Source organism: Podarcis erhardii, assembly GCF_964252035.2.
Source record: "Podarcis erhardii genome assembly, chromosome: 1".
Classification (NCBI taxonomy): Eukaryota; Metazoa; Chordata; class Lepidosauria; order Squamata; family Lacertidae; genus Podarcis; species Podarcis erhardii.
In genome coordinates, this window is record NC_138497.1 from 129,642,852 (window position 1) to 129,668,623 (window position 25,772).

General features: G+C 41.9%; 2 protein-coding genes and 1 long non-coding RNA gene across 8 annotated transcripts in view; 2 read left to right on the top strand and 1 right to left on the bottom strand.

The window, feature by feature from the left end:
• Nucleotides 1–26: 26 nt before the first annotated feature.
• Nucleotides 27–1,520, top strand: LOC309335308. The gene is made up of 3 exons (XR_014153440.1): nt 27–274; nt 419–518; nt 615–1,520. It is a non-coding gene; the product is annotated as an uncharacterized lncRNA (long non-coding RNA).
• Nucleotides 1,521–1,741: 221 nt separating this feature from the next.
• WDR12 (WD repeat domain 12) lies at nt 1,742–17,928 on the bottom strand. Of its 3 annotated transcripts, XM_081843812.1 has the most exons (13): nt 17,808–17,928; nt 16,701–16,795; nt 15,446–15,540; nt 13,803–13,909; nt 12,817–12,932; nt 11,978–12,132; nt 10,727–10,772; nt 8,421–8,512; nt 7,248–7,388; nt 6,383–6,488; nt 5,214–5,346; nt 3,614–3,686; nt 1,742–2,275 (listed from the first exon to the last, which is right to left on the bottom strand). In XM_081843812.1, the coding sequence occupies exons 1-13, from the start codon at nt 17,846–17,848 to the stop codon at nt 2,198–2,200; spliced, it is 1,278 nt and encodes a 425-aa protein (XP_081699938.1). In that variant the 5' UTR covers nt 17,849–17,928; the 3' UTR covers nt 1,742–2,197. The 3 variants fall into 3 exon arrangements, with proteins under 3 accessions (XP_081699938.1, XP_081699940.1, XP_081699939.1); XM_081843814.1 differs by lacking the exons at nt 16,701–16,795; nt 17,808–17,928 and adding an exon at nt 16,577–16,618; XM_081843813.1 differs by lacking the exons at nt 16,701–16,795; nt 17,808–17,928 and adding an exon at nt 16,573–16,618 and having other exon boundaries at nt 15,446–15,537.
• The window catches only part of CARF (calcium responsive transcription factor), a 32,462-nt gene continuing 24,586 nt past the window's right edge, over nt 17,897–25,772 (top strand). For 2 of the 4 annotated variants that reach the window (XM_081878493.1, XM_081878492.1), the window contains exon 1: nt 23,850–23,968. In XM_081878493.1, the coding sequence (XP_081734619.1) occupies nt 23,861–23,968 (108 nt within the window). In that variant the 5' untranslated portion in view covers nt 23,850–23,860. Of the gene's footprint in view, nt 17,973–19,375; nt 19,427–23,849; nt 23,969–25,772 lie in introns of those variants that run through there. The other 2 variants (XR_014160690.1, XR_014160691.1) reach the window with 2 other exon arrangements.

The window sequence follows — 25,772 nt, forward strand, 5'->3', positions numbered from 1 at the left end:
TTCTGAAAAGCACCAATTTAGGAGGGAGGGGCAGAGAGGGGCACTGGGGAAGGGCTTGTGCATCTGCTGGAGAGGAGGACCCTTCTGGCTTACGGCATAGGGTTGCCAATCCCCTGGAAAGACAAGCCTGGCGTTTGGGGTCAGAGCCGTCCTCTGGAGACCCCCAGAAGGAGCTGGACTTTGCTGTCTTCCAGCACATCTTTGGCCACTTGGAGAGCTTCAGGGATTGCTCCCTGAGCCTGGACCTGGCCTTGGAGGCCCTCCTCCAGCTGAGGTGAGTGGGGTCTTTGGGGTGGGCGGGGTTGGTGGGGCAGAACTCCAGGGGGAGCGCCAGGTGGGCAAGAGCAGGTAGGAGGGAGAAGGCGGCAAGGGAGACTTGGAGGAGGCAGCATCTAACCCCTTCCCTTTCTCTCTCCAGCTTCATGAGACCCCATTTCAGCTGTGATATGGTCAGTGCTATCCTGGATAGGACAATGGAGGCTGTTCTTGGGGGCGCAGAAAAGGAGGATGACAAAGAGGTATGTCCTCTGCTTTGACTTCCCTTTGCAAAGCTCTTTCTCCTTCTCGCACCCTTGCAAGATTTAACCCAGCACTCAACCTCTCTTTTCCCGCAGGAACTGAAGAGGCATTTCCAGAGCTTACTGGGGGGTCTCCTTATGGAGGCCCCCAATGCTGGCACCCTCCTCCAGCTGCTCACTGTCAGTGTCCTGATGGCATCAGGGAAATTGGGAAACACTGGCCTGCGAGCGCTCCTGTTGGAGAACAGCCTTTACCAAAAGTGTCATGGACTTTGAAGGAGCACGAACTCAAGGCGAAAAGGAGAAACGAGCTAAGAGGAAGGCATGTTTGGCAAATCCTCACCATGATCAACTCCTGCCCGGAAACCTATGTCCCCGCTGTGGAAGGACGTGTGGATCCAGAACTGGTCTCCACAGTCACTTACGGACACACCGCTCAGACTGTGTTCATGGAAGGCAATTTTACTCGGCCACAAGTGATCGCCAAAGAAGAAAGAAGAACAACACACTGCCCAGGCTTGAACCCTACACAGGTCACTTCAGTGCTGCTAACACAGCAAAAACGACACGGGAGGCACCAGTTACAAGTTACTGGTCTCTGCAGCCACAGCAGGTGCTGTGATTCTCCAGCAATTCTCCACCCCCAGAGGCACACTCCATTGTCTCCAAAGATAGGCAAGATACCAACAAGAGGGAAAATAATAGGCCATTCCAATCACCAGACTGCAGTCCTAAATGGCTCACCACACCTGGGCTGTTTTTTTAAAATATATACCTTGCGGAATTTGAAACCCACCAGGCATTTTTAAACCACGGAGCTTCACACCATAAACATGTCCCTCTTCGGGTTAAAAAATATGCAGCATAACAAACTGCTGCTTAAAGAAATGCAGATAAGAACCTAAGAGCCTTGCTGGACCCAACACTCCTTTATCACATTTATCTTTTCTGTGAACTGCCCTGAGACCCCTGGGTATAGGGTGGTATATAAATTCAATCCATCCATCATCACCAAATGTCCATGGCAAGTCCACAAGCAGAACCCAAACATAACAAGCACGACAGTAGCACTTTCCATATCTGCAAGTCAAGCATACTTACTCCAGCCATGCAGGCAATCTAATGAGCCCTTGTATCTGAGGAACTAGTTGGACAGTCTTTTAGGTCCTAAAAAGAAATCCTCAATTTTTAAAAAAAGTATGTCAGATGGCATTACAACCATGTTAAGGAACACTGCAATTTTATTTCATTGAAATCTTGAGCATTCTCCATCTGGCAACAGCTTCAATTGATTTTTCATGGGGGACACCTGAAGTTCGCACTGAAACTAATGGAAGGTGGAAAGCTCAGCATCCATAATTAACTAAAAAACTTAAATATACTTGCACAAAATAAAAAGGTTTTAATAAACACATATTATGTTAATAGGGCTTAAACTGTTAAAATTGACCAGCTCGAGTTCGTATGGCTTGCGTAGTGGGGGAAAGGTTTTAAATAAAAATAAAAATGCCTTAACCTGCCACCTCGCCTCAAAACAAAGAACAGGAAACTAATGTTGCCCCAAGGTATAATATGCAAGATTTATAATACCATAAATCACACATTTTATACAGCTGTGTATGATAGTTTGCAAGCACATTGAGCAGAAGAGTTCATTCTCATGATCTTTTTGTTTGTCTTCATGCTCCATCATCAGAGGTGGCTGCTCGGTATCTGTAGCAATAGAGCTTGTTGTCTGCACCACCACTCAACAGCAACTATAGAGCAAGGAAGAAAAATCTAGTTATAATGAGACAATATTCAGAAACATTCATTTCGTTTCAGAGCACAATTCAAAGTGTTGGTTTTGATCTTTAAAGCCCTAAACGGCCTCGGTCCAGTATACCTGAAGGAGCGTTTCCACCTCTATCATTCTACCCGGACACTGAGGTCTAGTGCCGAGGGCCTTCTGGCGGTTCCCTCGCTGCGAGAAGCCAAGTTACAGGGAACCAGGCAGAGGGCCTTCTCGGTAGTGGCACCCGCCCTGTGGAACGCCGTCCCACCAGATGTCAAAGAGAAAAATAACTACCAAACTTTTAGAAGACATCTGAAGGCAGCCCTGTTTAGGGAAGCTTTTAATGTTTAATAGGTTATTGTATTTTAGTGTTTTATTGGAAGCCGCCCAGAGTGGCTGGGGAAACCTAGCCAGATGGGCGGGATATAAATAATAAATTATTGTTGTTGTTGTTGTTTCCCCTTCTCTAGACCAAGTAAAAACGTATATACAGTGGTCCCTTGATTCCCGAATGGCTTAGTTGTCGAACAAATTGGCTCCCAAACACAGCAAACCTGGAAATAAGTGTTCCGGTTTGCGAATGTTTTGGGGAAGCCAAACGTCTGACGCGGCTTCCAATTAAGTGCAGGAAGCTCCTGCAGCCAATCGGAAGCTGCGCCTTGGTTTTCGAACGGTTTCAGGAATCGAACGGATTAGGTTCGAGAACCTGTACCAGGAAAAACAATTTTTCATCAAAACTTGCATAAGAAACACAAGGCATGGTATCACAGATTTCCAAATGCTTAATGCAAAGGAAGGAGCATATAGGAAAAGGCTAATTCATATCCTGGCTTATTAAGCAGACATATGATTAATACAGCCAATTGTGCCTTGGAACTTTTGCCTGCCTTAATGTTAGGAACAGAAACTTCACAATGTCTTAAATCCACAATATAAAGAGAAGCAGCACAAAATGCTATAAACAAAAAACAACTGGTCATGTTGCATGATATCTAACACCAGCGTCGCAATCCATTCTGCAGGTTTGCGGAAAAACCCAGAACAGGTTTCAGGGCACACAGGGAGAGGAAGTCCCATTGCACAGGCAGGTCTTTGCAGTAACAAGAGTTTGTTGGATGTAACCCAAAGTTTCTGCAAAATCACATACATTCTTTCAAGAAGTTCTAAGATAAATCACTTTCACAAGTTGAACCTTTGCTGTTCTGCACTGCATAAGTAATCGATATTTATAAATCACTACACATATCCAACTACATAAACAACATCTGCTGCAAAGATACTTCGGTTTCCACCCCAATCCTGTTCCTGACGAAGTTCTTACCCCAGATTCTGTCCATTCCACACACAAAACCTTGTCTTCATGAGCAGCCAAGTCATAGAGAGGTGCCTTGCAACTATAGGAAACAGAAAATAAGACAGCCATACTAGTTATATTACATGGAAATAAAAGTATTCTGATGGCTAATTGCTGAAATCAGCCAGCAAATTCCTTCTACATAAACTTCCTCTCCTACTCTCATTCTTCTGTCAACCTTTCGGTAAGATCCAATTGCAGAAGACTCTTATTGTCATTCAATCAATAACTTCTGCTGGCACAAGGTTGGGGGTGGAGGGAGGTGGTGGCGATTTTAGCAGATTTCCCATCCCTCCTCCAGCCCCCTAGAAATTGGGACCAGAAAATTTGGAGAAGAACATGGGAGGTGGTGGTGAACACTGCAGGATGAATCAACAAAAATATCTTCCTCACTTCCATCAGTGGGAGAAAAATTCCACTCCTGGGATGCTTCTGCAAAGTCTGGGTCCAAACTACAATTTCACTTTTGGAATTATGCACACTGCCTACATACCGTCTTTAACCATAAGCAAGTGCTGATTTTGACCTATAGAGCGCTATACTGCTCAGGACTCCAATACCTCAAGGACCATCTCTTCCCATATGAACTAGCTGAGACGCTATGGTCTTCATCAAAGGCCCTTCTCTGTGTGCCCCACTCAAGGAAGATGAGGGTGACCACATATGAACAGGACTTTTCATTGGTGGCCTCCCATCCAACGAATGTTTTTGGAGGGAGATGTGCCTGGCACTACAGTGGTGCCTCGCAAGATGAAAATAATCCGTTCCGCGAGTCTCTTCGTCTTGCGAAGCATCCCTATTAGCGGCTTAGCGGATTAGCGCTATTAGCGGCTTAGAAAAAGGGAGGGGGAGGGAAAAAAGCCCATAGGGAAATTCGTCTTGCGAAGCGCCTCGAAAAACGGAAAACCCTTTCATCTAGCGGGTTTTTCGTCTTGCGAGGCATTCGTCTTGCGGGGCACCACTGTATCCTTGTCAGTCTCTCGGTGCCAGGCTAAGACCTTTTTGTTTACGCAGGCCTTTGGGTACTTGATCTTGTTCCTCACAGTGATCCTCAACTTTCAGTGGGGTGGGTAAGACTTGTCCTTATTAATAATGTGTTTCTGAATGAGCATTTTAATGTATTTTGCATTGTTCACTGTTTTAATTCTTTTTATTGTTCTGAACTGCTTTTATGTATTGCATTCTACCTTGCCAAGTTACTTTGAGACTTCATGTTGTATAAAGCAATTGGTAAATGCCATGAATTAAAAAACCCACTATCCCGCTGTGCCATAACCCTTAGAAAAACAGAATTGCATCAAACACAATGCTTAGGGAGACATTTGCAGGTGCAGAACTAATATTGATGAGAATATTGCTAAAATCAGACTTAAGATCTAGTCGGAACCCTTCAAATCAATATCAATTGCCCTAAATATTCAAATATTCAATTGCCCTAAAATATTCAAACTATTCAATATCAATTGCCCTAAATACTCTATAGTGACATTTCTTCAGTTTGTGTGTCATCCAGTAACACAAATCCATATGGCAAAAGTCCAACAAAAACCCAGGGTTTAAAGTTTACCTTCTTGTGTCCCAGAGTTTGACAACGTTGTCTAAAGAACCAGAGATGAGCTGTTGCTCATGTGTCGGTGACCACTTCACTGATGTCACCCAGCCAGTATGTGAGGTAAGAGAAAGCAGTACCAAAGAACCATCTGAAGAGAGGCAGACAAGTCTCACTAGCCACAACTGATGAGTAACACAAGACACTTAAAATTTTTACAAGCATACAGCAGGGGGAGAGTGAGTACGCAATGGATACAAAAATAGTAATAGCCAGCATTTTTAGTAAATGTGCTGACATCAAACAAAGTAGGAGACAACGACCACTCCCATGGCCACTACTGAGATGAAATGTTTCTTTACAAAGACCAAAACAATTACCAGTATTTGTTCATTAAAAGTAGCACATTAGTGATATGATGAGTAAAAACAGGACATCTGCAAGCCAGACGAAGGAATTAGGAAGTTGCCATATACTAGGTCAGATTTTTTTATCCATCTAGCCCAAATTTGTGTACCCAGACTGGCAGCTGCTCTCCAATGTCTCAGGCAAAAGAATAATAATAATTAATAATAATAATTTATTATTTATACCCTGCCCATCTGGCTGAGTTTCCCCAGCTAATCCGGGCGGCTTCTAATCGAGTGTTAAAAACAATACAGCATTAAATATTAAAAACTTCCCTAAACAGGACTGCCTTCAGATGTCTTTTAAAGATAGCTACTTATTTCCTTCACATCTGAAAGGAGGGCGTTCCACAGGGCAGGTGCCACTACTGAGAAGGCCCTCTGTCTGGTTCCCTGTAACCTCATATAACTTACAACCTGTTTCTTCCTAACTAGAGGTGCCAGAGACTGGACCAGAGACATTGTGTATAGTCAAAGCTTGTCTTCTAACACTGAGTCATAATCCCTGCATGTAGAGAGCTTTACAGACGCTGCCATAACCACTGCATAGAAGTGGGAGATTATAGCAGCTCTTCTGGACTCCGAGTTACCAAAGTATGCCACCAGTCAATCAGGGTTGGGAAGCCTCACCAGAAAATTTATTCAAAAGCATGTATGTTTAGCTCAATAAATGCATGAAATAATAATAATTTTAAAAACGTAACTTGTGTGTGTGTGTGTGTGTGTGTGTGTGTACCTATGCAAAAATTCTCTCGTGAATATACATTCTGTTCTACCCACCTTTGGTACGAGGGTCCCATAACCTAATGTGTCTGTCAGTGCTTCCAGAGGCTAAACGCCGACACAATGGCGAGTAGGATATAGAGTTGAACACTTTGTTTCCAGTCTATGTAAAAATAAGAGTAGAAAGAAGCAGGGTGGATTTAAATCGCTAGTCAGTAAAACTTGATTTAAATCAATTTTTTCAACAGAAAGACTCATTGTTGCTGGCATAATCTTAATATTTACAACCAGATGAAAGTTTCATTTTTGGAATAATAAATTTTCAGAGTAGTTTTTACAGCTATATCAAAAATTGCTGATTTTTTTTTATATTATTAGAAATACATAGACAGATAGGAAATTATTGTGAGGTTTAAAGAGTTAACTGTTTATATTTGGACAACTTTTCTGCTGCACTTTATTGGAAGGAGAAAAACAATCATTTCCTTAATAACAATTTAAACAATTTATTTAACTAAAACAATAACATTATAGCATATGTATCCCTGTTTGTTAACTGATGTGGTTAAACTTTTTTTTAAAAAAAACCTTAAACTGAGTTTTAGCACACATGAAAAACTTAAAACAAATCCTTATTTCCTCATGAATAGCCTTTGGACTATAATGTAACTTAAATAGAAAGCTATCTTTAGAAATATTTTTCCTCTAAAAGCATTTTATTTTAAAAATCCAATTTAAATAAAAAAATCTGATTTAAATTTTAAAAATCAGATTATTATTTTTTTAAAAAATAATCATTGATTTTTATCCACCCTGAGTAGAAGTAATTAATGAATTGCTCTTTAGACTTTGTACAAAACTCTTTGTTGAAGGCAGTTAAGCAATCTGAGAAATGGCAAACTTGGTTTGCAAGAGAACTCACCAAAGTGGATTTGAGGCCCCCTGTTTCAACATCCCACACCTTAATTGTGTGGTCCCATGAAGCACTGCATATTTCATCTGTATCTGACCAAAGTACAGAAGAGACCGATTCTGTATGACCAGAGAGGGTTGTAACAGGAGTCTAGACAGGAAAAATAAATATTGGGAGGATATGGTTATTGAAATATTTCATTTTGTGAAATGAGCTTGTTCACTAACGCTGTTGAAGTCCATACATATACAGTGGTATCTCGAGTTAAGAACAGAGGGCCTTCTCGGTAGTGGCAGCCGCCCTGTGGAACGCCCTCCCACCAGATGTCAAACTATCTGATGTTTAGACGACATCTAAAGGCAGCCCTGTTCAGGGAAGTTTTCAATGTTTGATGTTTTATCGTGTTTTAATACAGTTGTAACTTGGAAGTCGAACAGCCTAGTTCTTGAACGTTTTGGCTCCCGAATGATGGAAACCTGGAAGGTACTGTTCCGGTTTTTAAACATTCTTTTGGAAGCTGAACATCTGGTGGGGCTTCTGATTGGCTGCAGGAACAGATTCCGTTCGACTTCCAAGGTACGACTGTATTCTGTTGGGAGCAGCCCAAAGTGGCTGGGGAAACCCAGCCAGATGGGTGGGGTATCAATAATAAAGTATTATTATTATTATTATTATTATTATTATTATTATTATTAAGTTGTTGATCTCTCTCAAAACAGTGATCACGGTGCTATCAAATCCCGCATATATATAAAAGGACAATTCCCAGGCACATCTAGCTTGGATGGCTCAAAAGGGGTTTAGACAAATTCATGGATGGCAATCGATGATGACCAGTCATAGCTGTGTACCAGCTTCAGTACTGAAGACTATATGCCTCAAATTACTGGGGAACACAAGCAGGAAGGTAGCTGTAGCACTCAAGTCCTGCTTGCAGTTTCCCATGTACATCTGATTGGCCAACATGAGAACAGGATGCTGGACTACATGGGCCTTTGATCTGACTCAGCGGGGCTTTTCTTAAGTCCAAGTGGAACGTACAGAGCCCTGCAATTTGGGGAAACTAAGGCAAATGTCATAACTGCAGCCAGCAGGTCCCTGGAGGTATAGCTGGCTGGTAATGCTAGGCCCGAACCCCACATCCCCTCAAAGGAATTTCTACGCAATCTAAGTTTCTCTTACTCTTGTTAGTCCCAGCTGCTCAGTTTTCTGCTTTTTCCTTGGTCTGTTTGCCGCCTCCTCCATTTCCATTTCATCCTCTTCATCTGTAGGCACTGAAATAAAAAAATATGGTCATTTTAACCATACGACCACTCACTGGTCAATCTCCTATTGCTATAAATTGGATCTTTGTAAAAAAAAAGAATAAATCTAATCATCAACAAATCTGTGATATGAAATATCACTGATTAGTTCTAATTTACATGCCAGCCCACTGTTCACACACATTTTCCCCAAGAACACTGATCAATTGCCATATTAACTCAATTCCATGGAAGCAAGCGTTTTAGTCACTGGGAGCAATCCAAGTATGAGCTAGATGTCGTCCAATGGGATTAACTTCCAAATAAAAGCTTTTGGAACTGTGGAGCCATCTTGCTGTAGTCATACTAGTTGCTTAAGGTCAGGGGTGAGCAACCCTGGCTTTTTAGACATTACTGAACTACAGCACTTATCATCCCTGGTCAGTGAACCTATTTGTTGGGATCTGATGGGCAACACCTGGAGGGCCAAAGGTTTCCCACACCTGATTTAGGTTCCTGTGACATCTTAATTTTATTGTGGCAGAGGTTTGGGGGGGCTTCTCTTAGGAACATGAAGTGTTTTGCCCGATTTCCCCCCCCCCATAAGATCAGTTCTCAGATTGAAGATCACAGCCGCAGCACTCCTCTCCCAGGCCTGCAGCTGCTGCTAAAATATGGTTTAGTACATCCAGATTTGTGGTTTGCTTCCCTCCAAAAATCCACGAGTTGTAACTAAGGTTTACGAGTGATACAAACCACAAGTCTAGACTCACTCCGATGAAGCACTTAACCCAGCGTTTCTCAAACCTGAGTCTTCAGCTGTTGTTGGTCTACAGCTCCCATCATCTAGCAGGACCATAATTAGTAAAATTATTATTAATAATAATTTATTATTTATACCCCACCCATCTGGCTGGCTTTCCCCAGCCACTCTGGGCGGATCCCAACAGAATTAAAAGCACAATAAAACATCAGACATTAAAAATTTCCTTAAACAGGGCTGCCTTCAGATGTCTTCTAAAAGTTAGATAGTTGTTTGTTTCCTTGACATCGGATGGGAGGGCATTCCACAGGGTGGGCGCCACTACCGAGAAGGCCCTCTGCCTGGTTCCCTGTAGCTTCACTTCTCGCAGTGAGGGAACCACCAGAAGGCCCTCAGAGCTGGACCTCAGTGTCTGGGCTGAGCGATGGGGGTGGAGACGCTCCTTCAGGTATACAGGACTGAGGCCATTTAGGGCTTTAAAGGTCAGCACCAACACTTTGAATTGTGCTCAGAAACGACTGGGAGGCAGGACTGGTGTTATATGGTATTGGCGGCCACTCCCAGTCACCAGCCTAGCTGCCGCATTTTGGATTAGTTGTAGTGGTCAACAATGATGGAGTTGTAATCCTACAACAGCTGGGGACCCAAGTTTGAGAAACACTGACTTAAACCAAACCATGGCTTAGCACTGGCTAACGTGGTGGCAGCAGGGCCAGCGAAGGAGCACTGCGGTTGTGATCTTCACTCGGAGAGCCTGCACGTTTACTTGTTTGCAATAACTACTGTCTGGTAAACCAGGTCACCATGGCCTGTCCTTCAATAGCCACTATTTCCTCATGTGTAGCAGAAGTGGGGCCATGCTCCTAGCCCTGATCCCAATGTTGCATCCTATTTTCCATGCTTCTCTCTGCCTTCCTGTGTTGAACGCAACATCTAGCAAGGAAGCCCTTCATGTAAACAGCGGCTTATGCACATGGGCTTCAGGCGAATCGGACATCCTCATAATCTGGCGAGATTGAGATGGAAGCAGGCCCTGTTCCTACATGCGAGTTAAGCGCATCAATAGGACTTTGAGGTATGTTTTCATGGAGCTATGAGACAGGTGGCCTGTACAGTTCACACATTAATTGAACCTAACCCTATGCCAAAATGAAGTATTCTCCAAACTCACAGGACTGATATACATACACACGTGGGAATTTACAATTCTGCAACACGGCACCCCATTTTGAACTTCTCGTGCAGTTAGCAAAAGTATTTGCATGCAGCTTCAAACTGCAATGTCTGGGGCAGCTTCAGTTTGCAAGAAAAGAAGGGTGTGCCCACATGTAAACCACACAGAGGTTTCATTTACAAATAAGCAGTATACAAATCCTGTTAAATAAATTAATGTATCGTAAGCATGCAGAGTTGTAGACAAAGGAGCTGGGACTTATTAGATCAAAGGTCAAAGGAAGCACATAGTTAAACACTGATCTTACCTGCAGACCAGATCTTTAGCATCTTATCCCAGGATCCACTGCAAAACTAAACACACCACAAAACAGTTTTCAACAAAAATGGCACATTTTAGCTAGCTATCATTTGTGATGGGGCAAGTTACCCAAATCTTGATTTCAGAACAGGCTTAACTCAAGTGAGTCACTGTGTTTTTCCATGTATAAGACGCCCACATAAGACACCCCTATTTTTTTGAACACAAAATTAAGAAATCGAGCCAGAGGCCAAGCCCGAACCTGAGTCTGGGTTACCCGTGCCAGAGCCCAAGTCTGAACCACAACCTGGGCCGCCAGCACCACAGCTTGAACCCGAGCCCAGGCCACCCATACCAGAGCCAGAGCCCAAACCCCTGTGCATTCAACATCCGTGTATAAGATGACCCCAAATTTTGACTAAAATCTTTTAGCAAAAAACATTGTCTTATAGATGGAAAAATACGGTAAAATAGGCTTGATTTGACTCCAAACCAGATTCAAACAGTACCCAGGGGAAGTTCCCCATACCCTTTTGAATGAGCTTTTACATTTTACTTAAAATATCTTGAGGCTGAAAAGACCTTCCTCAGTCTTCAGCTAAACAATTCCTCACCAAAATAATTCCCCATGGTTTTACTGGAGAATAGAAAATCAGGAAGTGGGGGGGGGGAGAGGGAGGGAAAGAAATGGATGCCCCATGCCATAATTTCACATCTCTGAGTGTTTACAGAGGGTGGTGAACACAGCCCATGATATCATGGGCTGTCCCCTGAGCCCGCTAGATGACATCGCAAGGGATCGTTGCCTTAGGAGACCGAGAAAAATTCTCAGGGACGATTCACACCCCACCCAGCACCTCTTTAATCTTCTACCCACGGGCAGGAGATATAGAAGTATAATCAGTCGTACCAACAGGCTAAAAAACAGTTTCTACCCGTGGGCTGTTAGGCTACTGATCGGAAAATAATAATAGTGCAACTGACTTTCGGGGTTGGTGTGTTGTGCAACAAGCACACAAAGTGCAATGAGATTGAGTGGTTGTGGCGGGGGGGGGGGGGAGACTCGGTTAATTTCATTGTACACAGGTTGTACGTTGACATTAAAGGTATTATTATTATTATTATTATTATTATTATTATTATTATTAGTGCAAGGCTTCCAGTTATCAGAAGATGGAGAGCAGATGCTATAGTGTTGTCTTTTATGTGAAACAACATCAGCTGTCTCAGGGAGGAAAGGGTAGTCAATATAACTTACTTTAGTCCTTGAGCCATCCACAGCGACAGATTCTACGCTTCCTGCGTGTCCTCTGCAGCAGTGAAGGGCCTTCACTTTGTTCTTTTCTACATTCCATTCCCACAGCAGGATAGTCTGGTCCATCGATGCACTAAGCAGCAGGCAGGACAAACTATCTGAGGGATACAGGCATAGCGAACAGGTTCACACAGCAGTCTTTCCCCAAACCAACCCTCTCCTAATTCTCCCAACCCGCTCAAATATGATGAAGCGTTTACAAAACGATTATAAACAGGCCGAGGATGGTATCAATTTGGAGCTGAGGCAATGCAGAGGGATATCACAGGACTGCTGGGAATGTCGAAGCAAACAGAATATGACAGTCACTCATACACATTCCTAGTTTAATGGCCATGAATGCAGTCGGAGGCATCAGTATAACATCAGCCAGCCCTGTTTAGGGATGTTTTTAACGCTTGAAGTTTGATTCTGTTTTTAATGTTCTGTTGAAAGCTGCCCAGAGTGGCTGGGGAAACCCAGTCAGATGGGCAGGGTAGAAATAAATTATTATTATTATTATTATTATTATTACCCAATGGGACTTTGATCCTGAGGCCTTTGTTTCAACACAAAACTGCCACGTAATGCGGCAACAATTGCACAGGAGGAATTGCAAAGAAGAGTGGAATTTGAGAGGTGGCTAGGTTACTCTGATGCAGCAAAAGCAAAAATTGTTAAGTCTTTAAGGTGTCACGTTCTGTGTTGGATTTCAGTTTGGAAATAACTGAACAATTCAGGGTGGCAAGTTTTCTGTGAAATTTATTTAAGCTGAAACCCCAAACAGAGTAAAATCTACTTACCTTTTTTGACCCAGGCCACATCTTTAACCACATCTACATGTCCAGCAAGCGTCATTATGGGTTTGCCTTCTACTGACCAAATCCGAGATGTCTGGTCATAGGAGCCTGTCAATATCCTATGGAATTTAGAAGCAAAAAAACCTGCTTGGTGGCTGTCTATAGTTCTTCATAGGATACATCTTCTACTTTATGGGCTTTAATCAAGCACTTGACACACTGTGCAATTTCAATTTTTTTGGAATATTATGCTGAAATATGATGTTTGTTAATGAAGAATCCTTTCCCAGCAAAGCACTTGGGCTATAGATACTGCGCACGGTTAAAGCTGCAAATCTATAAGACAATGCCACCATCCATTCTCTGCGGGGACATCACGCTAAACTGCTTACTATATTCACATATACTTACCTTCTGTGCTGTTTGAAAGTTCAGGTGGAGATTTTGAATGGAAAAAAGATGTTTATTTAAAAGACAGAGGGGAAAGGAGGAAAAGAATGGATAAACTGACGCTGTGCCTTCAACATGCCGATATAATGCGAGATGAAAGAAGAATGGATACAAAAACTTACGGAATACGCAGAAATGGCAAAACTTACCGGAAAAATAAGAAATCAAGGTAACAAACTTTTTATAAAAGAATGGAAATGGTTTATTGAATATTTACAAATAAACTAAACAGATAAGGACATTGGCAGGATCATTGTAATAACCTGCAGTTTTATAAGAGGATATATTTAAAAAGCAGATGAATAAATGAGTAAATTAAGTTAATTTGGAAAATGCAGAAAATATATATATATAAAATTTAAGGAACTGCAGAAAGAGGGGGAAGGAAGCCAAGTTTTGCAATGTTAAATGATTGTAAAATCACTGAAATGTATAGAACTAAAAAATCATAAATAAAAAAAGAAATAATGCAAGGCAATATCTTACAGGTGGTAAGTCAGACAAAAGAGATTAGGAAAGAAGTAGCATGTCTCCCTTACCATTCTTCTGTAGCTTCAATAGAACTGATCCAGTCATCATGGAGCATGCATTCTTCAGGCTGAGGAGCGGTGTATTTTTCAACATACTCTATTGCTACTACTTCTTCCTGCGCACACAAAACACGTCAAAGGAAAGGATCAACCACTGAGGTTTCAGAGGAAAATTTCCTCTGCAGCAGAGGAGGCTTCACAAGGACTGCGGCTGCTGCTTAGCACCAAGAGCTGCTCTTTTAAATTGTTTTTAATTTTTATCTGTCTTGCTTTAAATGAGACCACCTCGGCTGTGAGCCCTGGAAGACCTGCACCCTGCCTGGCTGGCCCTTTCCCATCTGGCCTGGGAGAGTGGAGTGCTGACTGACTCCAGCTACAAAAGCTGAGGCTGTTGAACAGATTCTTGGGCTGGAGTATTGTTTACGGGGGGTTGAGAGCGCATGTTGCTGTTACTGATATTATTGTTGTATCTTTAGTTTCAGATCTTATGATTTATGTGGAAATTGTTTCCATTAGGTTGTGTACTTTCTGATGTGTTTTATTTGTTGTTTATGACTTCTGTTACGTTTGTAATTATGTAAGTCTTTTCATGTTGTAAGACGCCTTGAGCATAGTTTCAGCTATGGAAAGGCGGCATACAGCGGTACCTCGGGTTAAGTACTTAATTCGTTCCAGAGGTCTGTTCTTAACCTGAAACTGTTCTTAACCTGAAGCACCACTTTAGCTAATGGGGCCTCCTGCTGCCGCCGTGCCTCCAGAGCCCGATTTCTGTTCTTATCCTGAAGCAAAGTTCTTAACCTGAAGCACTATTTCTGGGTTAGCAGAGTGTGTAACCTGAAGCTTATGTAACCTGAAGCGCATGTAACCCGAAGCGCATGTAACCCGAGGTACCACTGTACAAATAAAATGATGATGATGAGCCTTGGCTCCTTTGTGCAAGACCACCTGCTGAAGATGAATGATACAAGCCAGCACCCACTCGCTGTTAGCTTTACTGAGCTACACTGGCAGTCCTGAAAGGCTGCTATGTTCCAGGTGCAAACTGCCCAACAGGCGCGCTAGGCAAGAATGTCGAAGGAAAGACCAGAGAGAAAACCATTCTTCAGGACCTCACAGATGTACTTAGTCTACTATATACTTATTTAAGATTATGATTTGTATGCTGCTTAGGAAAAGCCATATATAGATATTGAAAACAAAACAAGGTGCTCTCTTATAAGCAATCCTTATTTTCTTCCAGTTCCCTGCCCCCCCCCCGAAACCAAGGGGGCAAATTACCTGGCTAATTGAAGTAAGGGACTCAATTCTGGGTCCTCTCAGGAGAAGGGAAGGGTTTTTTGGTCCAATGCATTCAAGGCCATCTCTGCTGCTGGAATGCCTTGTTCCAGGGCCTTACACTGGCTACTGCAAGCAGCAGACCTGTGTCTTATGGGAACAACAGAGGCCTCTGTAGCAGACATGGGCTCCCAACTGCAGATGCACTTTTAACCAATCCTAAACCCCCTCTAGCTAGAATAGCTCTGTCATACATTTGCAAGCTAGACAGCCCGATACAATAAATGGGAGTTTTGCACAAATTTAAGGGGATGATTCTCTATTTCTTACTCTCATAATCCAGAGCCTATACTCTACACCCCCCCCCAATGACTTACAGTTGAGATATTTTCCACTTCCATGTGCCTCACCAGGGACATGCGCAAGAACTGTCCGTTGATAAGGAAATCAAATTCCACATATTTGTGGCCTTCTAGAGGCAAAGAAAACACAAAGTGTCACGTTGCATAGCTTATATGATACACTCAGAAGATGCAGTTTGCACTGTACATTTGAGAAGGCTTGGTGACTATGTCTAAAATGTAGCCTTCAGTTATTCCTGTACAATACACACTCATATTACCAAATTATCACAGGCAACCAAACTTTATCCAGGGGAATACAAAAATTCTCAAGTTTTTTGTCAGCAGATAATATTTAGCTCCCCAAACCAGCAGTAATATCACTGATACACATTACATATTCAGCAAGTTGGATGTTACAGCATCATGGTTCCAAGTGTAAAATTCTTTGAACCCCTAGACATAACACAGTTTTCTGGCCAAGCAATCATGAGGAACCAAAAAATAATGAGAGATTGTGCAGAGATTTTGTCTATTTGAACATGTACCCAAGGAAGGCAAGGGCCAACTTTCTGGACAAGAAACTTACTGTGTGAAATAGCCCTGTGACCACAGCAGGAATACAACTGGGTACCACAGTGAGAGTCAGTATAATGAAGTAGGCAGTACTAATTTGATGTGTGGGACCCAGGTTCAGATTGCTCCTTGTAAAGATCACTGGAGACCCTTGGCTAAGTCACTGTCTCCCAACCTAGCCCATACGACAAAAAAACTGCTCCAGGGATAAAAGTGTTCTGACACTTTGAGATGAAGCGTGAACTACAAATGTAATAAATAAATAATACATACATAATTACAAATTATCTTGTGCCCCCAATTGTGTATCTCCACTCTAGTTTGCTTTGCTAAATAAGATATGCTTTGGGAGGAAGGGTTGAAAATAAATGTAAAAAATCAATGTGAGTTTATACGGAATTTGCTGAGGTGATATCTATAGCATCAGGTGTTTAACAGCAAAAAATAATTAAGTCTGTAAAATTGTAAACTGTGATTAGTTGTATGTGTGGTAACCACTTCTACAGACTCCTGAAGGAGAGCTAAAATTAACTCTCGGCTAATAGCAAAGGGGCAAACTTTTAAAACCACTTCCCTCAAACATAAACGTGCCATTTTTTGCTTCCAGCAATTTGTTGATAACATTACTGAGATCAGCAAGGAGAGCTAAAATTAACTCTCGGCTAATAGCAAGGGGGCAAACTTTTAAAACCACTTCCCTCAAACATAAACGTACCGTTTTTTGCTTCCAGCAATTTGTTGATAACATTACTGAGATCAGCAACTTCAGAAGCAGCTGGGACAGAAAAAGGAACATCATCTACTACGTATCTGTGGAGAGAAAACAGTTGCACACAGTATTCAGAAAAGGGTAAAATCAATCTCAAACTTCCACCATTGTCTTCAGGGGAAATCTTTTACCTTTTAAGAGCAGACTCATGTATTATACCATCGTATAGGTATGGTAAAGGACCCCTGGATGGTTAAGTCCAGTCAAAGGCGACTACGGGCCCTAACACCCATATCAAATCCCAGTAACATCTACCCCCAACCTGGATGACTAACCAAACCCAAGAGAATTGTTTTGGAATCAAAACAAACACAAACAAACAAACAAACCATCTGTGGCACTTTAAAGGCACTCGGCACAAGATTTCCTGCACTTTTGCCCATTTTACAACATGCACAGATTGCTACCCTCAGGTGCCACAGATAGAAGCATGTGTGAGAGAGATGGCTGAGGCAAAAAAAACGATGAAATGCAAGCACATGGATACAGATTACACACATATACATATATCCAATCAACTAAGATGCTTTGCATATAATTGCTAATTACAGGTAGCAAGCTAATTGGTCTATAACTAGCTGGATTGGATGTAAGGCCCTTTTTGAATATAGGGATGACTACCGCTGTGGCCCAAACTTTGGGAAATAACCCAGATGAATCAATAAATGAGAATATTACCGCCACCAGGGAGGCCCATCAGTCGATGTTAGATTCTGGGGGCAAATAATCTACGCCTGGTTCTTTAATGTTTCCTAACTGTGAAATAAGGTTCTTGACTTCAGTTACAGATACTGGAAGCCAATCTGGTAAGTTTCCAAAAGGTTCTGTTATTTGGTTGACCTCATCACCCTGCCCATGATTAGAATGAATATTGCATACCCGGACATGTACATCTATATGAATGAATGGCTGAGGCCAGAAGACCGTAAAGTGCAAGAGGCAGGCAGCCCAGCAATGCCAAAATGGACTTTGCTTAAGAGCAACGCTTCAACCACAGTTGCCATTGCTGCCATGACCCAGTTATGCCCTTCCAGACCCCGGCGATGTACTTACTTCGTGTCCTCAGTGAAGAAGCGAGCCTGAAGCTGCGCCATTTCAAAGGCTGGGATATTTCTGTCTCTCCCCAGAATCAGCAGCGCCTCGTCCCACGTGGCTTCAGAGTTGCTTCCGCCCTCTGCCGTCGCCTCAGCGAGCGATTAGTTTAGTCTGCCCTTAAAGGTAAAGAACCAGCTTTTATTTGTCTCCCTCTCTTCTCGCCCCCCACTTCCTACATAAGCCACGAAGTCGATGGGTTGTTGGTTTTCAATTGGTTCCTCCGTGCACAAAAAAAGGCGTACACTATATTTTAAAAAATTATATTTCCCTCTCCACTCCAATCCCCATGAATCCTGGGAGCTGCAGTTCTGGAGCTAGAATTCTCAGGAAATTAGTTTTCAGGGTGGGGGAAATGTGCTTTGTGCTGTAAACTTACGCTGCGTGTGCAGCCTGTTATTCCTATTTATACCCATCTGAGTTGAAGGAAGTTGGGCAATATAAAAATAAAGCTCATATATATCTATATCTATTATTTCTCTCTCTATATATATACGTTATTTTTATACTACCCAAATATCTATGTGTATATGTATGAAATGTTTATTTAATACTGCCCTTTAATGATCTCAGGGCGGTTCACGGCATAAAAATACAACATAAAAACACAAAGTTCATAATAGGAACAAAAAAGAAATAAAACTCATATATATTTATATTATCTCTCTCTCTGAGTCTTATTTTTATATTACCCAAATATATATGTGTGTATATGTATGAAATGTTTATTTAATACTGCCCTTTATCTAATGATCTCAGGGCAGTTCACAGCATAAAAATACAACATAAAAACACAAAGTTCATAATAGGAACAAAAAAGAAAACATATATATTTATATTATCTCTCTCTCTCTCTCTTATTTTTATATTAGCCAAATATAGATGTGTATATGTATGAAATGTTTATTTAATACAGCCCTTTATCTAATGATCTCAGGGCAGTTCACAGCATAAAAACACAAAGTTCATAATAGGAACAAAAAAGAAACAAACTCATAACACCTCCCCCTTCCAAGATGCGTGTCTGCGCGTCTACAAACGTGCCACGCATTTGGCAATGTTTCCATTTTAATAACAGCCCGCAAACCCAGCGTTCATTGCCATTCCGAACCTCTGCAAAATTGGGCACAACTGAACGTACGGAAACCCTTTTTTTTTTAAAAAAAAGCACCTTCAACGTAAAGCAGTAGAGATGTAAGAACAATGTACGCGATAAAAATGTGATCAATATACCAACTGAAGGGAGGGAGGGAAGTCAAGACTCGGCAGAGTCAAAGGGAACATACTGTGATTGTATGGACTGATGGAAAAAGATTATTTAAAGGAAATAATTTTTTAAAAAATTCTGGGAAAAAATAATAAATAAAGCACCCATCGGCGAACCCTCTCCCCCTTTCTGAAAAAAAAAAAACCACACACACACACACACGTGGATATTTCAGTACTTCCGGGTTTTCTACGGTGCCCCGTTGGTGTCTCAAAAAAACAACAACCCTTCGCCTTCGCTTGCGGCGGCCTGGTGGGCGTGCTGCTGCGCCTGCGCCGTACGGGCGGTCTCCCACGGCGGTGCCCAAGACGAGGTTGAGTAGACTCGTTCTGAATTTTCCCTCCTCCCTCCCCTCCCCCTCCCCCCTCCCCACCCCCCGGCTGGGCTCGGGCGCGCGGCAGTCGCCGGTCGCGTCACTCGCTCTGCCGCGCGCTCAGAGAAGGAGGGGGGGGGCTGTTTCTGCCTGGCAGGGGGAGGGGGGGTTGGAGCTCACCTCCCACCCCAAATGGGGGCTTAATATTCTGGTGGAGGGGCGCCCCCTCCCCCCCACAAATGCCCCCTCAGCTCAGCTTGTTGTGTGGGCAAAAGCCACGACTCCATTATATTATTATTATTATTATTATTATTTTATTATTATATTATTATTATTATTATTAGTAGTAGTAGTAGTAGTAGTAGTAGTATTTAATTAGTTTCAATAACTTTACAACCGTGTCAACAAATCCCCCCCTCCCTCTGCTCAGCTTGTTGTGTGGGCGAAAGCCACGACTCCATTATTATTATTGTTATTGTTATTATTATTATTATTATTATTATTATTTATTAGTGACTTTCAGTTTTATCCATTTCAATAACTTTACAATCGTGTCGACAAATCCCACCTCCCTCAGCTCAGCTTGTTGTGTGGGCGAAAGCCACGACTCCATTATTATTATTATTATTATTATTATTGTTGTTGTTGTTATTATTATTATTATTATTTATTAGTGACTTTCAGTTTTATTCATTTCAATAACTTTACAATCGTGTGGACAAATTCCCCCCTCCCTCTGCTCAGCTTGTGTGGGCAAAAGCCACGACTCCATTATTATTATTATTGTTGTTGTTGTTGTTATTATTATTATTATTATTATTATTATTATTAGTGACTTTCAGTTTTATCCATTTCAATAACTTTACAATCGTGTCGACAAATCCCCCCTCAGCTCAGCTTGTTGTGTGGGCAAAAGCCACGACTCCATTATTATTATTATTATTATTATTATTATTATTATTATTATTAGTGACTTTCAGTTTTATCCATTTCACTAACTTTACAATCGTGTCGACAAATCCCCCCCTCAGCTCAGCTTGTTGTGTGGGCAAAAGCCACGACTCCATTATTATTATTATTATTATTAATTAGTGACTTTCAGTTTTATCCATTTCAATAACTTTACAATCGTGTCGACAAATTCCCCCCCCCCAGCTCAGCTTGTTGTGTGGGCAAAAGCCACGACTCCATTATTATTATTATTATTATTATTATTATTATTATTATTATTATTTATTAGTGACTTTCAGTTTTATCCATTTCAATAACTTTACAACCGTGTCGACAAATCCCCCCTCCCCCAGCTCAGCTTGTTGTGTGGGCAAAAGCCACGACTCCATTATTATCGTTATCATTATTATTATTATTTATTAGTGACTTTCAGTTTTATCCATTTCAGTAACTTTACAATCGTGCCGACATTTCCAAACTCTGCTTCCTTCCCTCTCTTTCCTAGGCTCCTTACATTTATTTTTTAAAAAATATTTTCTGCACACCCTGAATTAACTTACTGTATTTTTCCGCTTTAACTTTACCACAAGACTAAGCCGCAACTCTTGAGAATAAAATCCCCCTCGACCATGCGCTCCCCTTAAAAAAAGGGGGGGGGAAGAGGCAGCAATGTTTTTTTAATGCGCTAGTCCTGGCCCCCCGTGTATAAGATACCCCCTATTTGGGGGGACTCAAAATTAAGAAAATGGGGGGAGGGGAGATTGCCTCCCCATATATAAGACTACCCCCTCTTTTTAAGATCATTTTTTAGTAAAACAATTAGTTTATACAGGGAAAAGTACGGTAATTTGTGCATTTATTCATCTGCTTTAAATATATACTCTTATAAAAACTGTATGTTGTTACAATAGTCCTGCCCATGTTCTTAATCTGTTTTACAGTTCGTTTGTAAATATTCCATGAACCATTTCCATTCTTTTATCCTAAATTAACTTAATTTGCACATTTGTTCATCTACTTTAAATATATCCCCTTATAAAACTGCAGGCTGTTAACAATGTTCCTGCCCATGTTCTCATCTGTTTTACAGATTGTAAATATCCGATAATGCATTTCCATTGTTTTATAAAAAGTTTATCTTGATTTCTTATTTTTCCAGTATGTTTCACCATTTCTGCATATTCCATAATTTTTTGTATCCATTTTTCTTTCACTGGGACTACTTATTTCCATTTTGGGGCAAGTAACATTCTTGCCACTGTACTGTAGTTGACTACATGAATAAATTTCAATACAGTTTGGGTAGTTGTGTCCCTGTAGTTCCCAAAAGGAAGGTTTCTGTTTTTTGTTCTTAAAAACGTTGTTTTAAAAATATTTTTCAATTCATTATATATAACTTCCCAGTAAGCTTTAACTTTACTACAAGAATAAGCCGCAACTCTTGAGAATAAAATGCCCCTCGACCATGTGCTCCCCTAAAAAAAAAAAGGGGGGGGGGAGGCAGCAATGTTTTTTTAATGCCCCAGTCCTGCCTCCCGGTACTTTTATCTAAGGATCCAAACTGAGTGCAGCTCACAGGCTTTTCATAACCATGGTTTGTGGTACCTATATCACATTTGTACATGGCACGAGCCAATCTAAGATGATGCTGATATATTATTATTATTATTATTATTATTATTATTATTATTATTATTATTATGAATTAATTAAATTATGTATACCCTGCCCATCTGGCTGGGTTTCCCCAGCTGCTCTGGGCAGCTCCCAACAGAATTAAAAGCACAATAAAAAAATATTCATTTGTACCCTGCCTTTTCCCCTGATGCTGAAGGTGGCTTACAGATAAGAACTGCTTAATAACTTCAGGGGAAAAGGGGAAACAGCCATTTAACCCCCGCCACACACAATTGAACGTCAGAGTTAAAAGTATGTAGCTATGTGAAATCTGTTTGCAAGCATATGAAATAATTGCAATTGAAAAAGGCCCTTTCATTGAAAACAGTCAGTTCCGAAAAGCCTGTTGCGACCTTCAGTGGTGCAACTGTGGACAGTTTGCTGAATGTAAGGTAAAGGTAAAGGGACCCCTGACCATTAGGTCCAGTTGTGACTGACTCTGGGGTTGCGGCGCTCATCTTGCTTTGACTAAGCCGCTTCTGGCGAACCAGAGCAGCGCACGGAAACGCCGTTTACCTTCCCGCCGGAGTGGTACCTATTTATCTACTTGCACTTTTGACGTGCTTTCGAACTGCTAGGTTGGCAGGAGCAGGGACCGAGCAACGGGAGCTCACCCCGTCACGGGGATTCGAACCGCCGACCTTCTGATCGGCAAGCCTTAGGCTCTGTGGTTTAGACCACAGCGCTACCCGCATCCCTTAAATGTGGAGGTTACTTTCCTCCCTCATACATTCTTTTAGTAAATGTGCATTTTACCATTCATGGTTAGTGTTTAAATCTGATTAGTCTTTAAGGTGCCTCAAGATTTTTAATAATAATTTCAAAATCATTTATTATACCCCGCCCATCTTTTAAAGGGGTTGGCAAGGGGTTGGCTTGTTGTTCTCCGTCTTAAGGCTGTTGCTGTTCTCCTCGCCCAATCTCACCCTTTTTTGTTTTTGTTTCACAGGGTATGTTCAACCTGTTGGAAGAGTTATAATAATTTGGTTTTTGGGGGGTGGGGGATAGAAAAGCCGTTCGTTGCACCACTGCTAGGGTTTGGATTGGACCCCAATACTGCCAATTCGATGCACACACATAACTGCAAATATTTATAATTGTCAGAAATAGGATGTGACAGTAAAAGGTTGTCCGGCCACAGATGGATTGTTTGTCTTGCTTCAAAACCCATATATTTTCTAGAGACTGGAACTCAGATTTTAAAAATAAATCAATGTAGTTGGTATCCTAAATGTGTACTGTGCATTACTCTAATGCAACTTCCCCAAATATTTATATTTTCCAATAGTAAGTAGTAAAGTAATTGGATCTCAGAGACTTGCAAACTACATCCAAAATTGTTTCTGATTGATTTTTGGGGCCATCTTGATGCCAAATTTATTGCAGCAGTCCTGAGGACTGGAAACTTTTAAAAAGAATAGAAATTCTTACAGTTCCAATGTATGCTTTCTTGCTAATCCATCATAGCATTATCTTGAGATTCTAATAACATGGAAGCTGCTTAATTATGTCAGAAAGTTCTGTTTTATGAAGGATGAAAAGTATTTTAGCCTTGGGAATGCCAAAGAGGGTTTGCAACACAATCGTACACAAATCTACTAAAAAAATAAATCCTTCAGAGTACAACGGGTCTTGGTGCCTGATGTAGGATTCCAATGTTAACCACTAATTCAAATGAAAATAGGTATTGGTCTCTGAAATGTGAAATCTACCTAGAAAGGAGGAAATGCCAGAGGAAATTAGACTGTACTATGACAGAATACCAGGGTTCAGATTCTAAATATTTCTTTTCTAGTCTGTTCTGTAATGGAAGAAAATGGAGTTGAACATGCAGCCAGTATGGAGAGAGCTAGTGACTTATTGGTCAACTCTAATAATACTGAAGAGGTGGAAACTGAGGACCAAGTATTCCAGGTAAATGATCAGTCATATATTTGTTAACTTTCGTTGTTGTTGTTGTTTAGTCGTTTAGTCGTGTCTGACTCTTTGTGACCCCATGGACCAGAGCACGCCAGGCACTCGTGTCTTCCACTGCCTCCCTCAGTTTGGTCAAACTCATGCTGGTAGCTTCAAGAACACTATCCAACCATCTCGTCCTCTGTCGTCCCCTTCTCCTTGCGCCCTCCATCTTTCCCAACATCAGGGTCTTTTCCAGGGAGTCTTCTCTTCTCATGAGGTGGCCAAAGTATTGGAGCCTCAGCTTCACGATCTGTCCTTCCAGTGAGCACTCAGGGCTGATTTCCTTAAGAATGGATTGGTTTGATCTTCTTGCAGTCCATGGGACTCTCAAGAGTCTCCTCCAACACCATAATTCAAAAACATAAATTATTCGGTGATCAGCCTTCTTTATGGTCCTGCTCTCACTTCCATACATCACTACTGGGAAAACCATGGCTTTAACCTTCATGGGTTGCCATATGCCCTCTTTTTTCAGGTCTTTTTCATGCGTAGAGTCGTTACAGCGTTCCATAGTTAAAAGTAGAAGTTGGCAAATGTGTCCTCTTATTTGCTGCTCAAAATTTGGCAACCCTGTGTGAATTGACCTCGCAGGCCAAATTTGTTGGTAATGTTGAGTGCTTTGCGGTCCCAAAGGTAAAGGTAAAGGGACCCCTGACCATTAGGTCCAGTCGTGGCCGACTCTGGGGTTGCGGCGCTCATCTCGCTTTATCGGCCGAGGAAGCCGGCGTACAGCTTCTGGGTCATGTGGCCAGCATGACTAAGCCGCTTCTGGTGAACCAGAGCAGCACACAGAAATGCCGTTTACCTTCCCACCAGAGCGGCACCTATTTATCTACTTGCACTTTGACGTGTTTCGAACTGCTAGGTTGGCAGGAGCTGGGACCGAGCAACGGGATCTCACCCTGTCACGGGGATTCGAACCGCCAACCTTCTGGTCGGCAAGTCCTGTGCTTTAACCCACAGCGCCACCCGCGTCCCTTGCAGTCCCAAAGGTGTTGCTAAAACAAAGTGACATCAGCTGGTGGGTGGGTGTGGTTTGAGTATATAATAATAAATCTTTATTGCGGTCCAAAGACCCATAGAACAATTTCAGAACAAAATACAGTTAAGACAGCCAACCACAAAAGAGAGAGAAACCGAGGCGGTCATTTTGTTTTGTCTCGAGCTTGATGATCTATGCTTCTTTTGACTTCCGGAAGAAACTTTACCACGGCCAGTGCAATATCATTGGACCTATCATCCAAAAGATATTAAATATGGGAGGCTTCAAATTTTCCCGGCAGATTTGCCAGTAGGTCCCTTGCTTGCTCGTACTGCCCACAATACAGTGAGATATGCTTCATGCAATCGACGTCCTGAGAACATGAACAAAGCCTATTCTGATAAGGGATGCCTCTCAGTCTACCATTTAGTACTTCCGAAGTAAATACATTTAGTTTGGCTTTGGTAAATAAATGCCGATAGGCTGGTACAGACAGGTTCCTAAGATATGAGGGTATCTGAAAGTTGTACCCATACAGTGGTACCTTGGGTTACATACACTGCAGGTTACATACGCTTCAGGTTACAGACTCCACTAACCCAGAAATATTACCTCGAGTTAAGAACTTTGCTTCAGGATGAGAACAGAAATCGTGCAGCGGCAGCGCAGCGGCAGCAGGAGGCCCCACTAGCTAAAGTGGTGCTTCAGGTTAAGAACAGTTTCAGGTTAGGAACGGACCTCCAGAACGAATTAAGTACTTAACCCAAGGTACCACTG

Bases quoted from the DNA above. Each gene is read 5' to 3' on its own strand.
- WDR12 (XM_081843812.1), bottom strand. From the start codon at position 17,848: ATGGCGCAGCTTCAGGCTCGCTTCTTCACTGAGGACACGAA. The intron at 13,910-15,445 runs GTAAGTCATTGG...TTGTGTGCGCAG, and splicing joins AAGTGGAAAATATCTCAACT to GAAGAAGTAGTAGCAATAGA. The intron at 2,276-3,613 runs GTAAGAACTTCG...CTTGCTCTATAG, and splicing joins TGGAATGGACAGAATCTGGG to TTGCTGTTGAGTGGTGGTGC.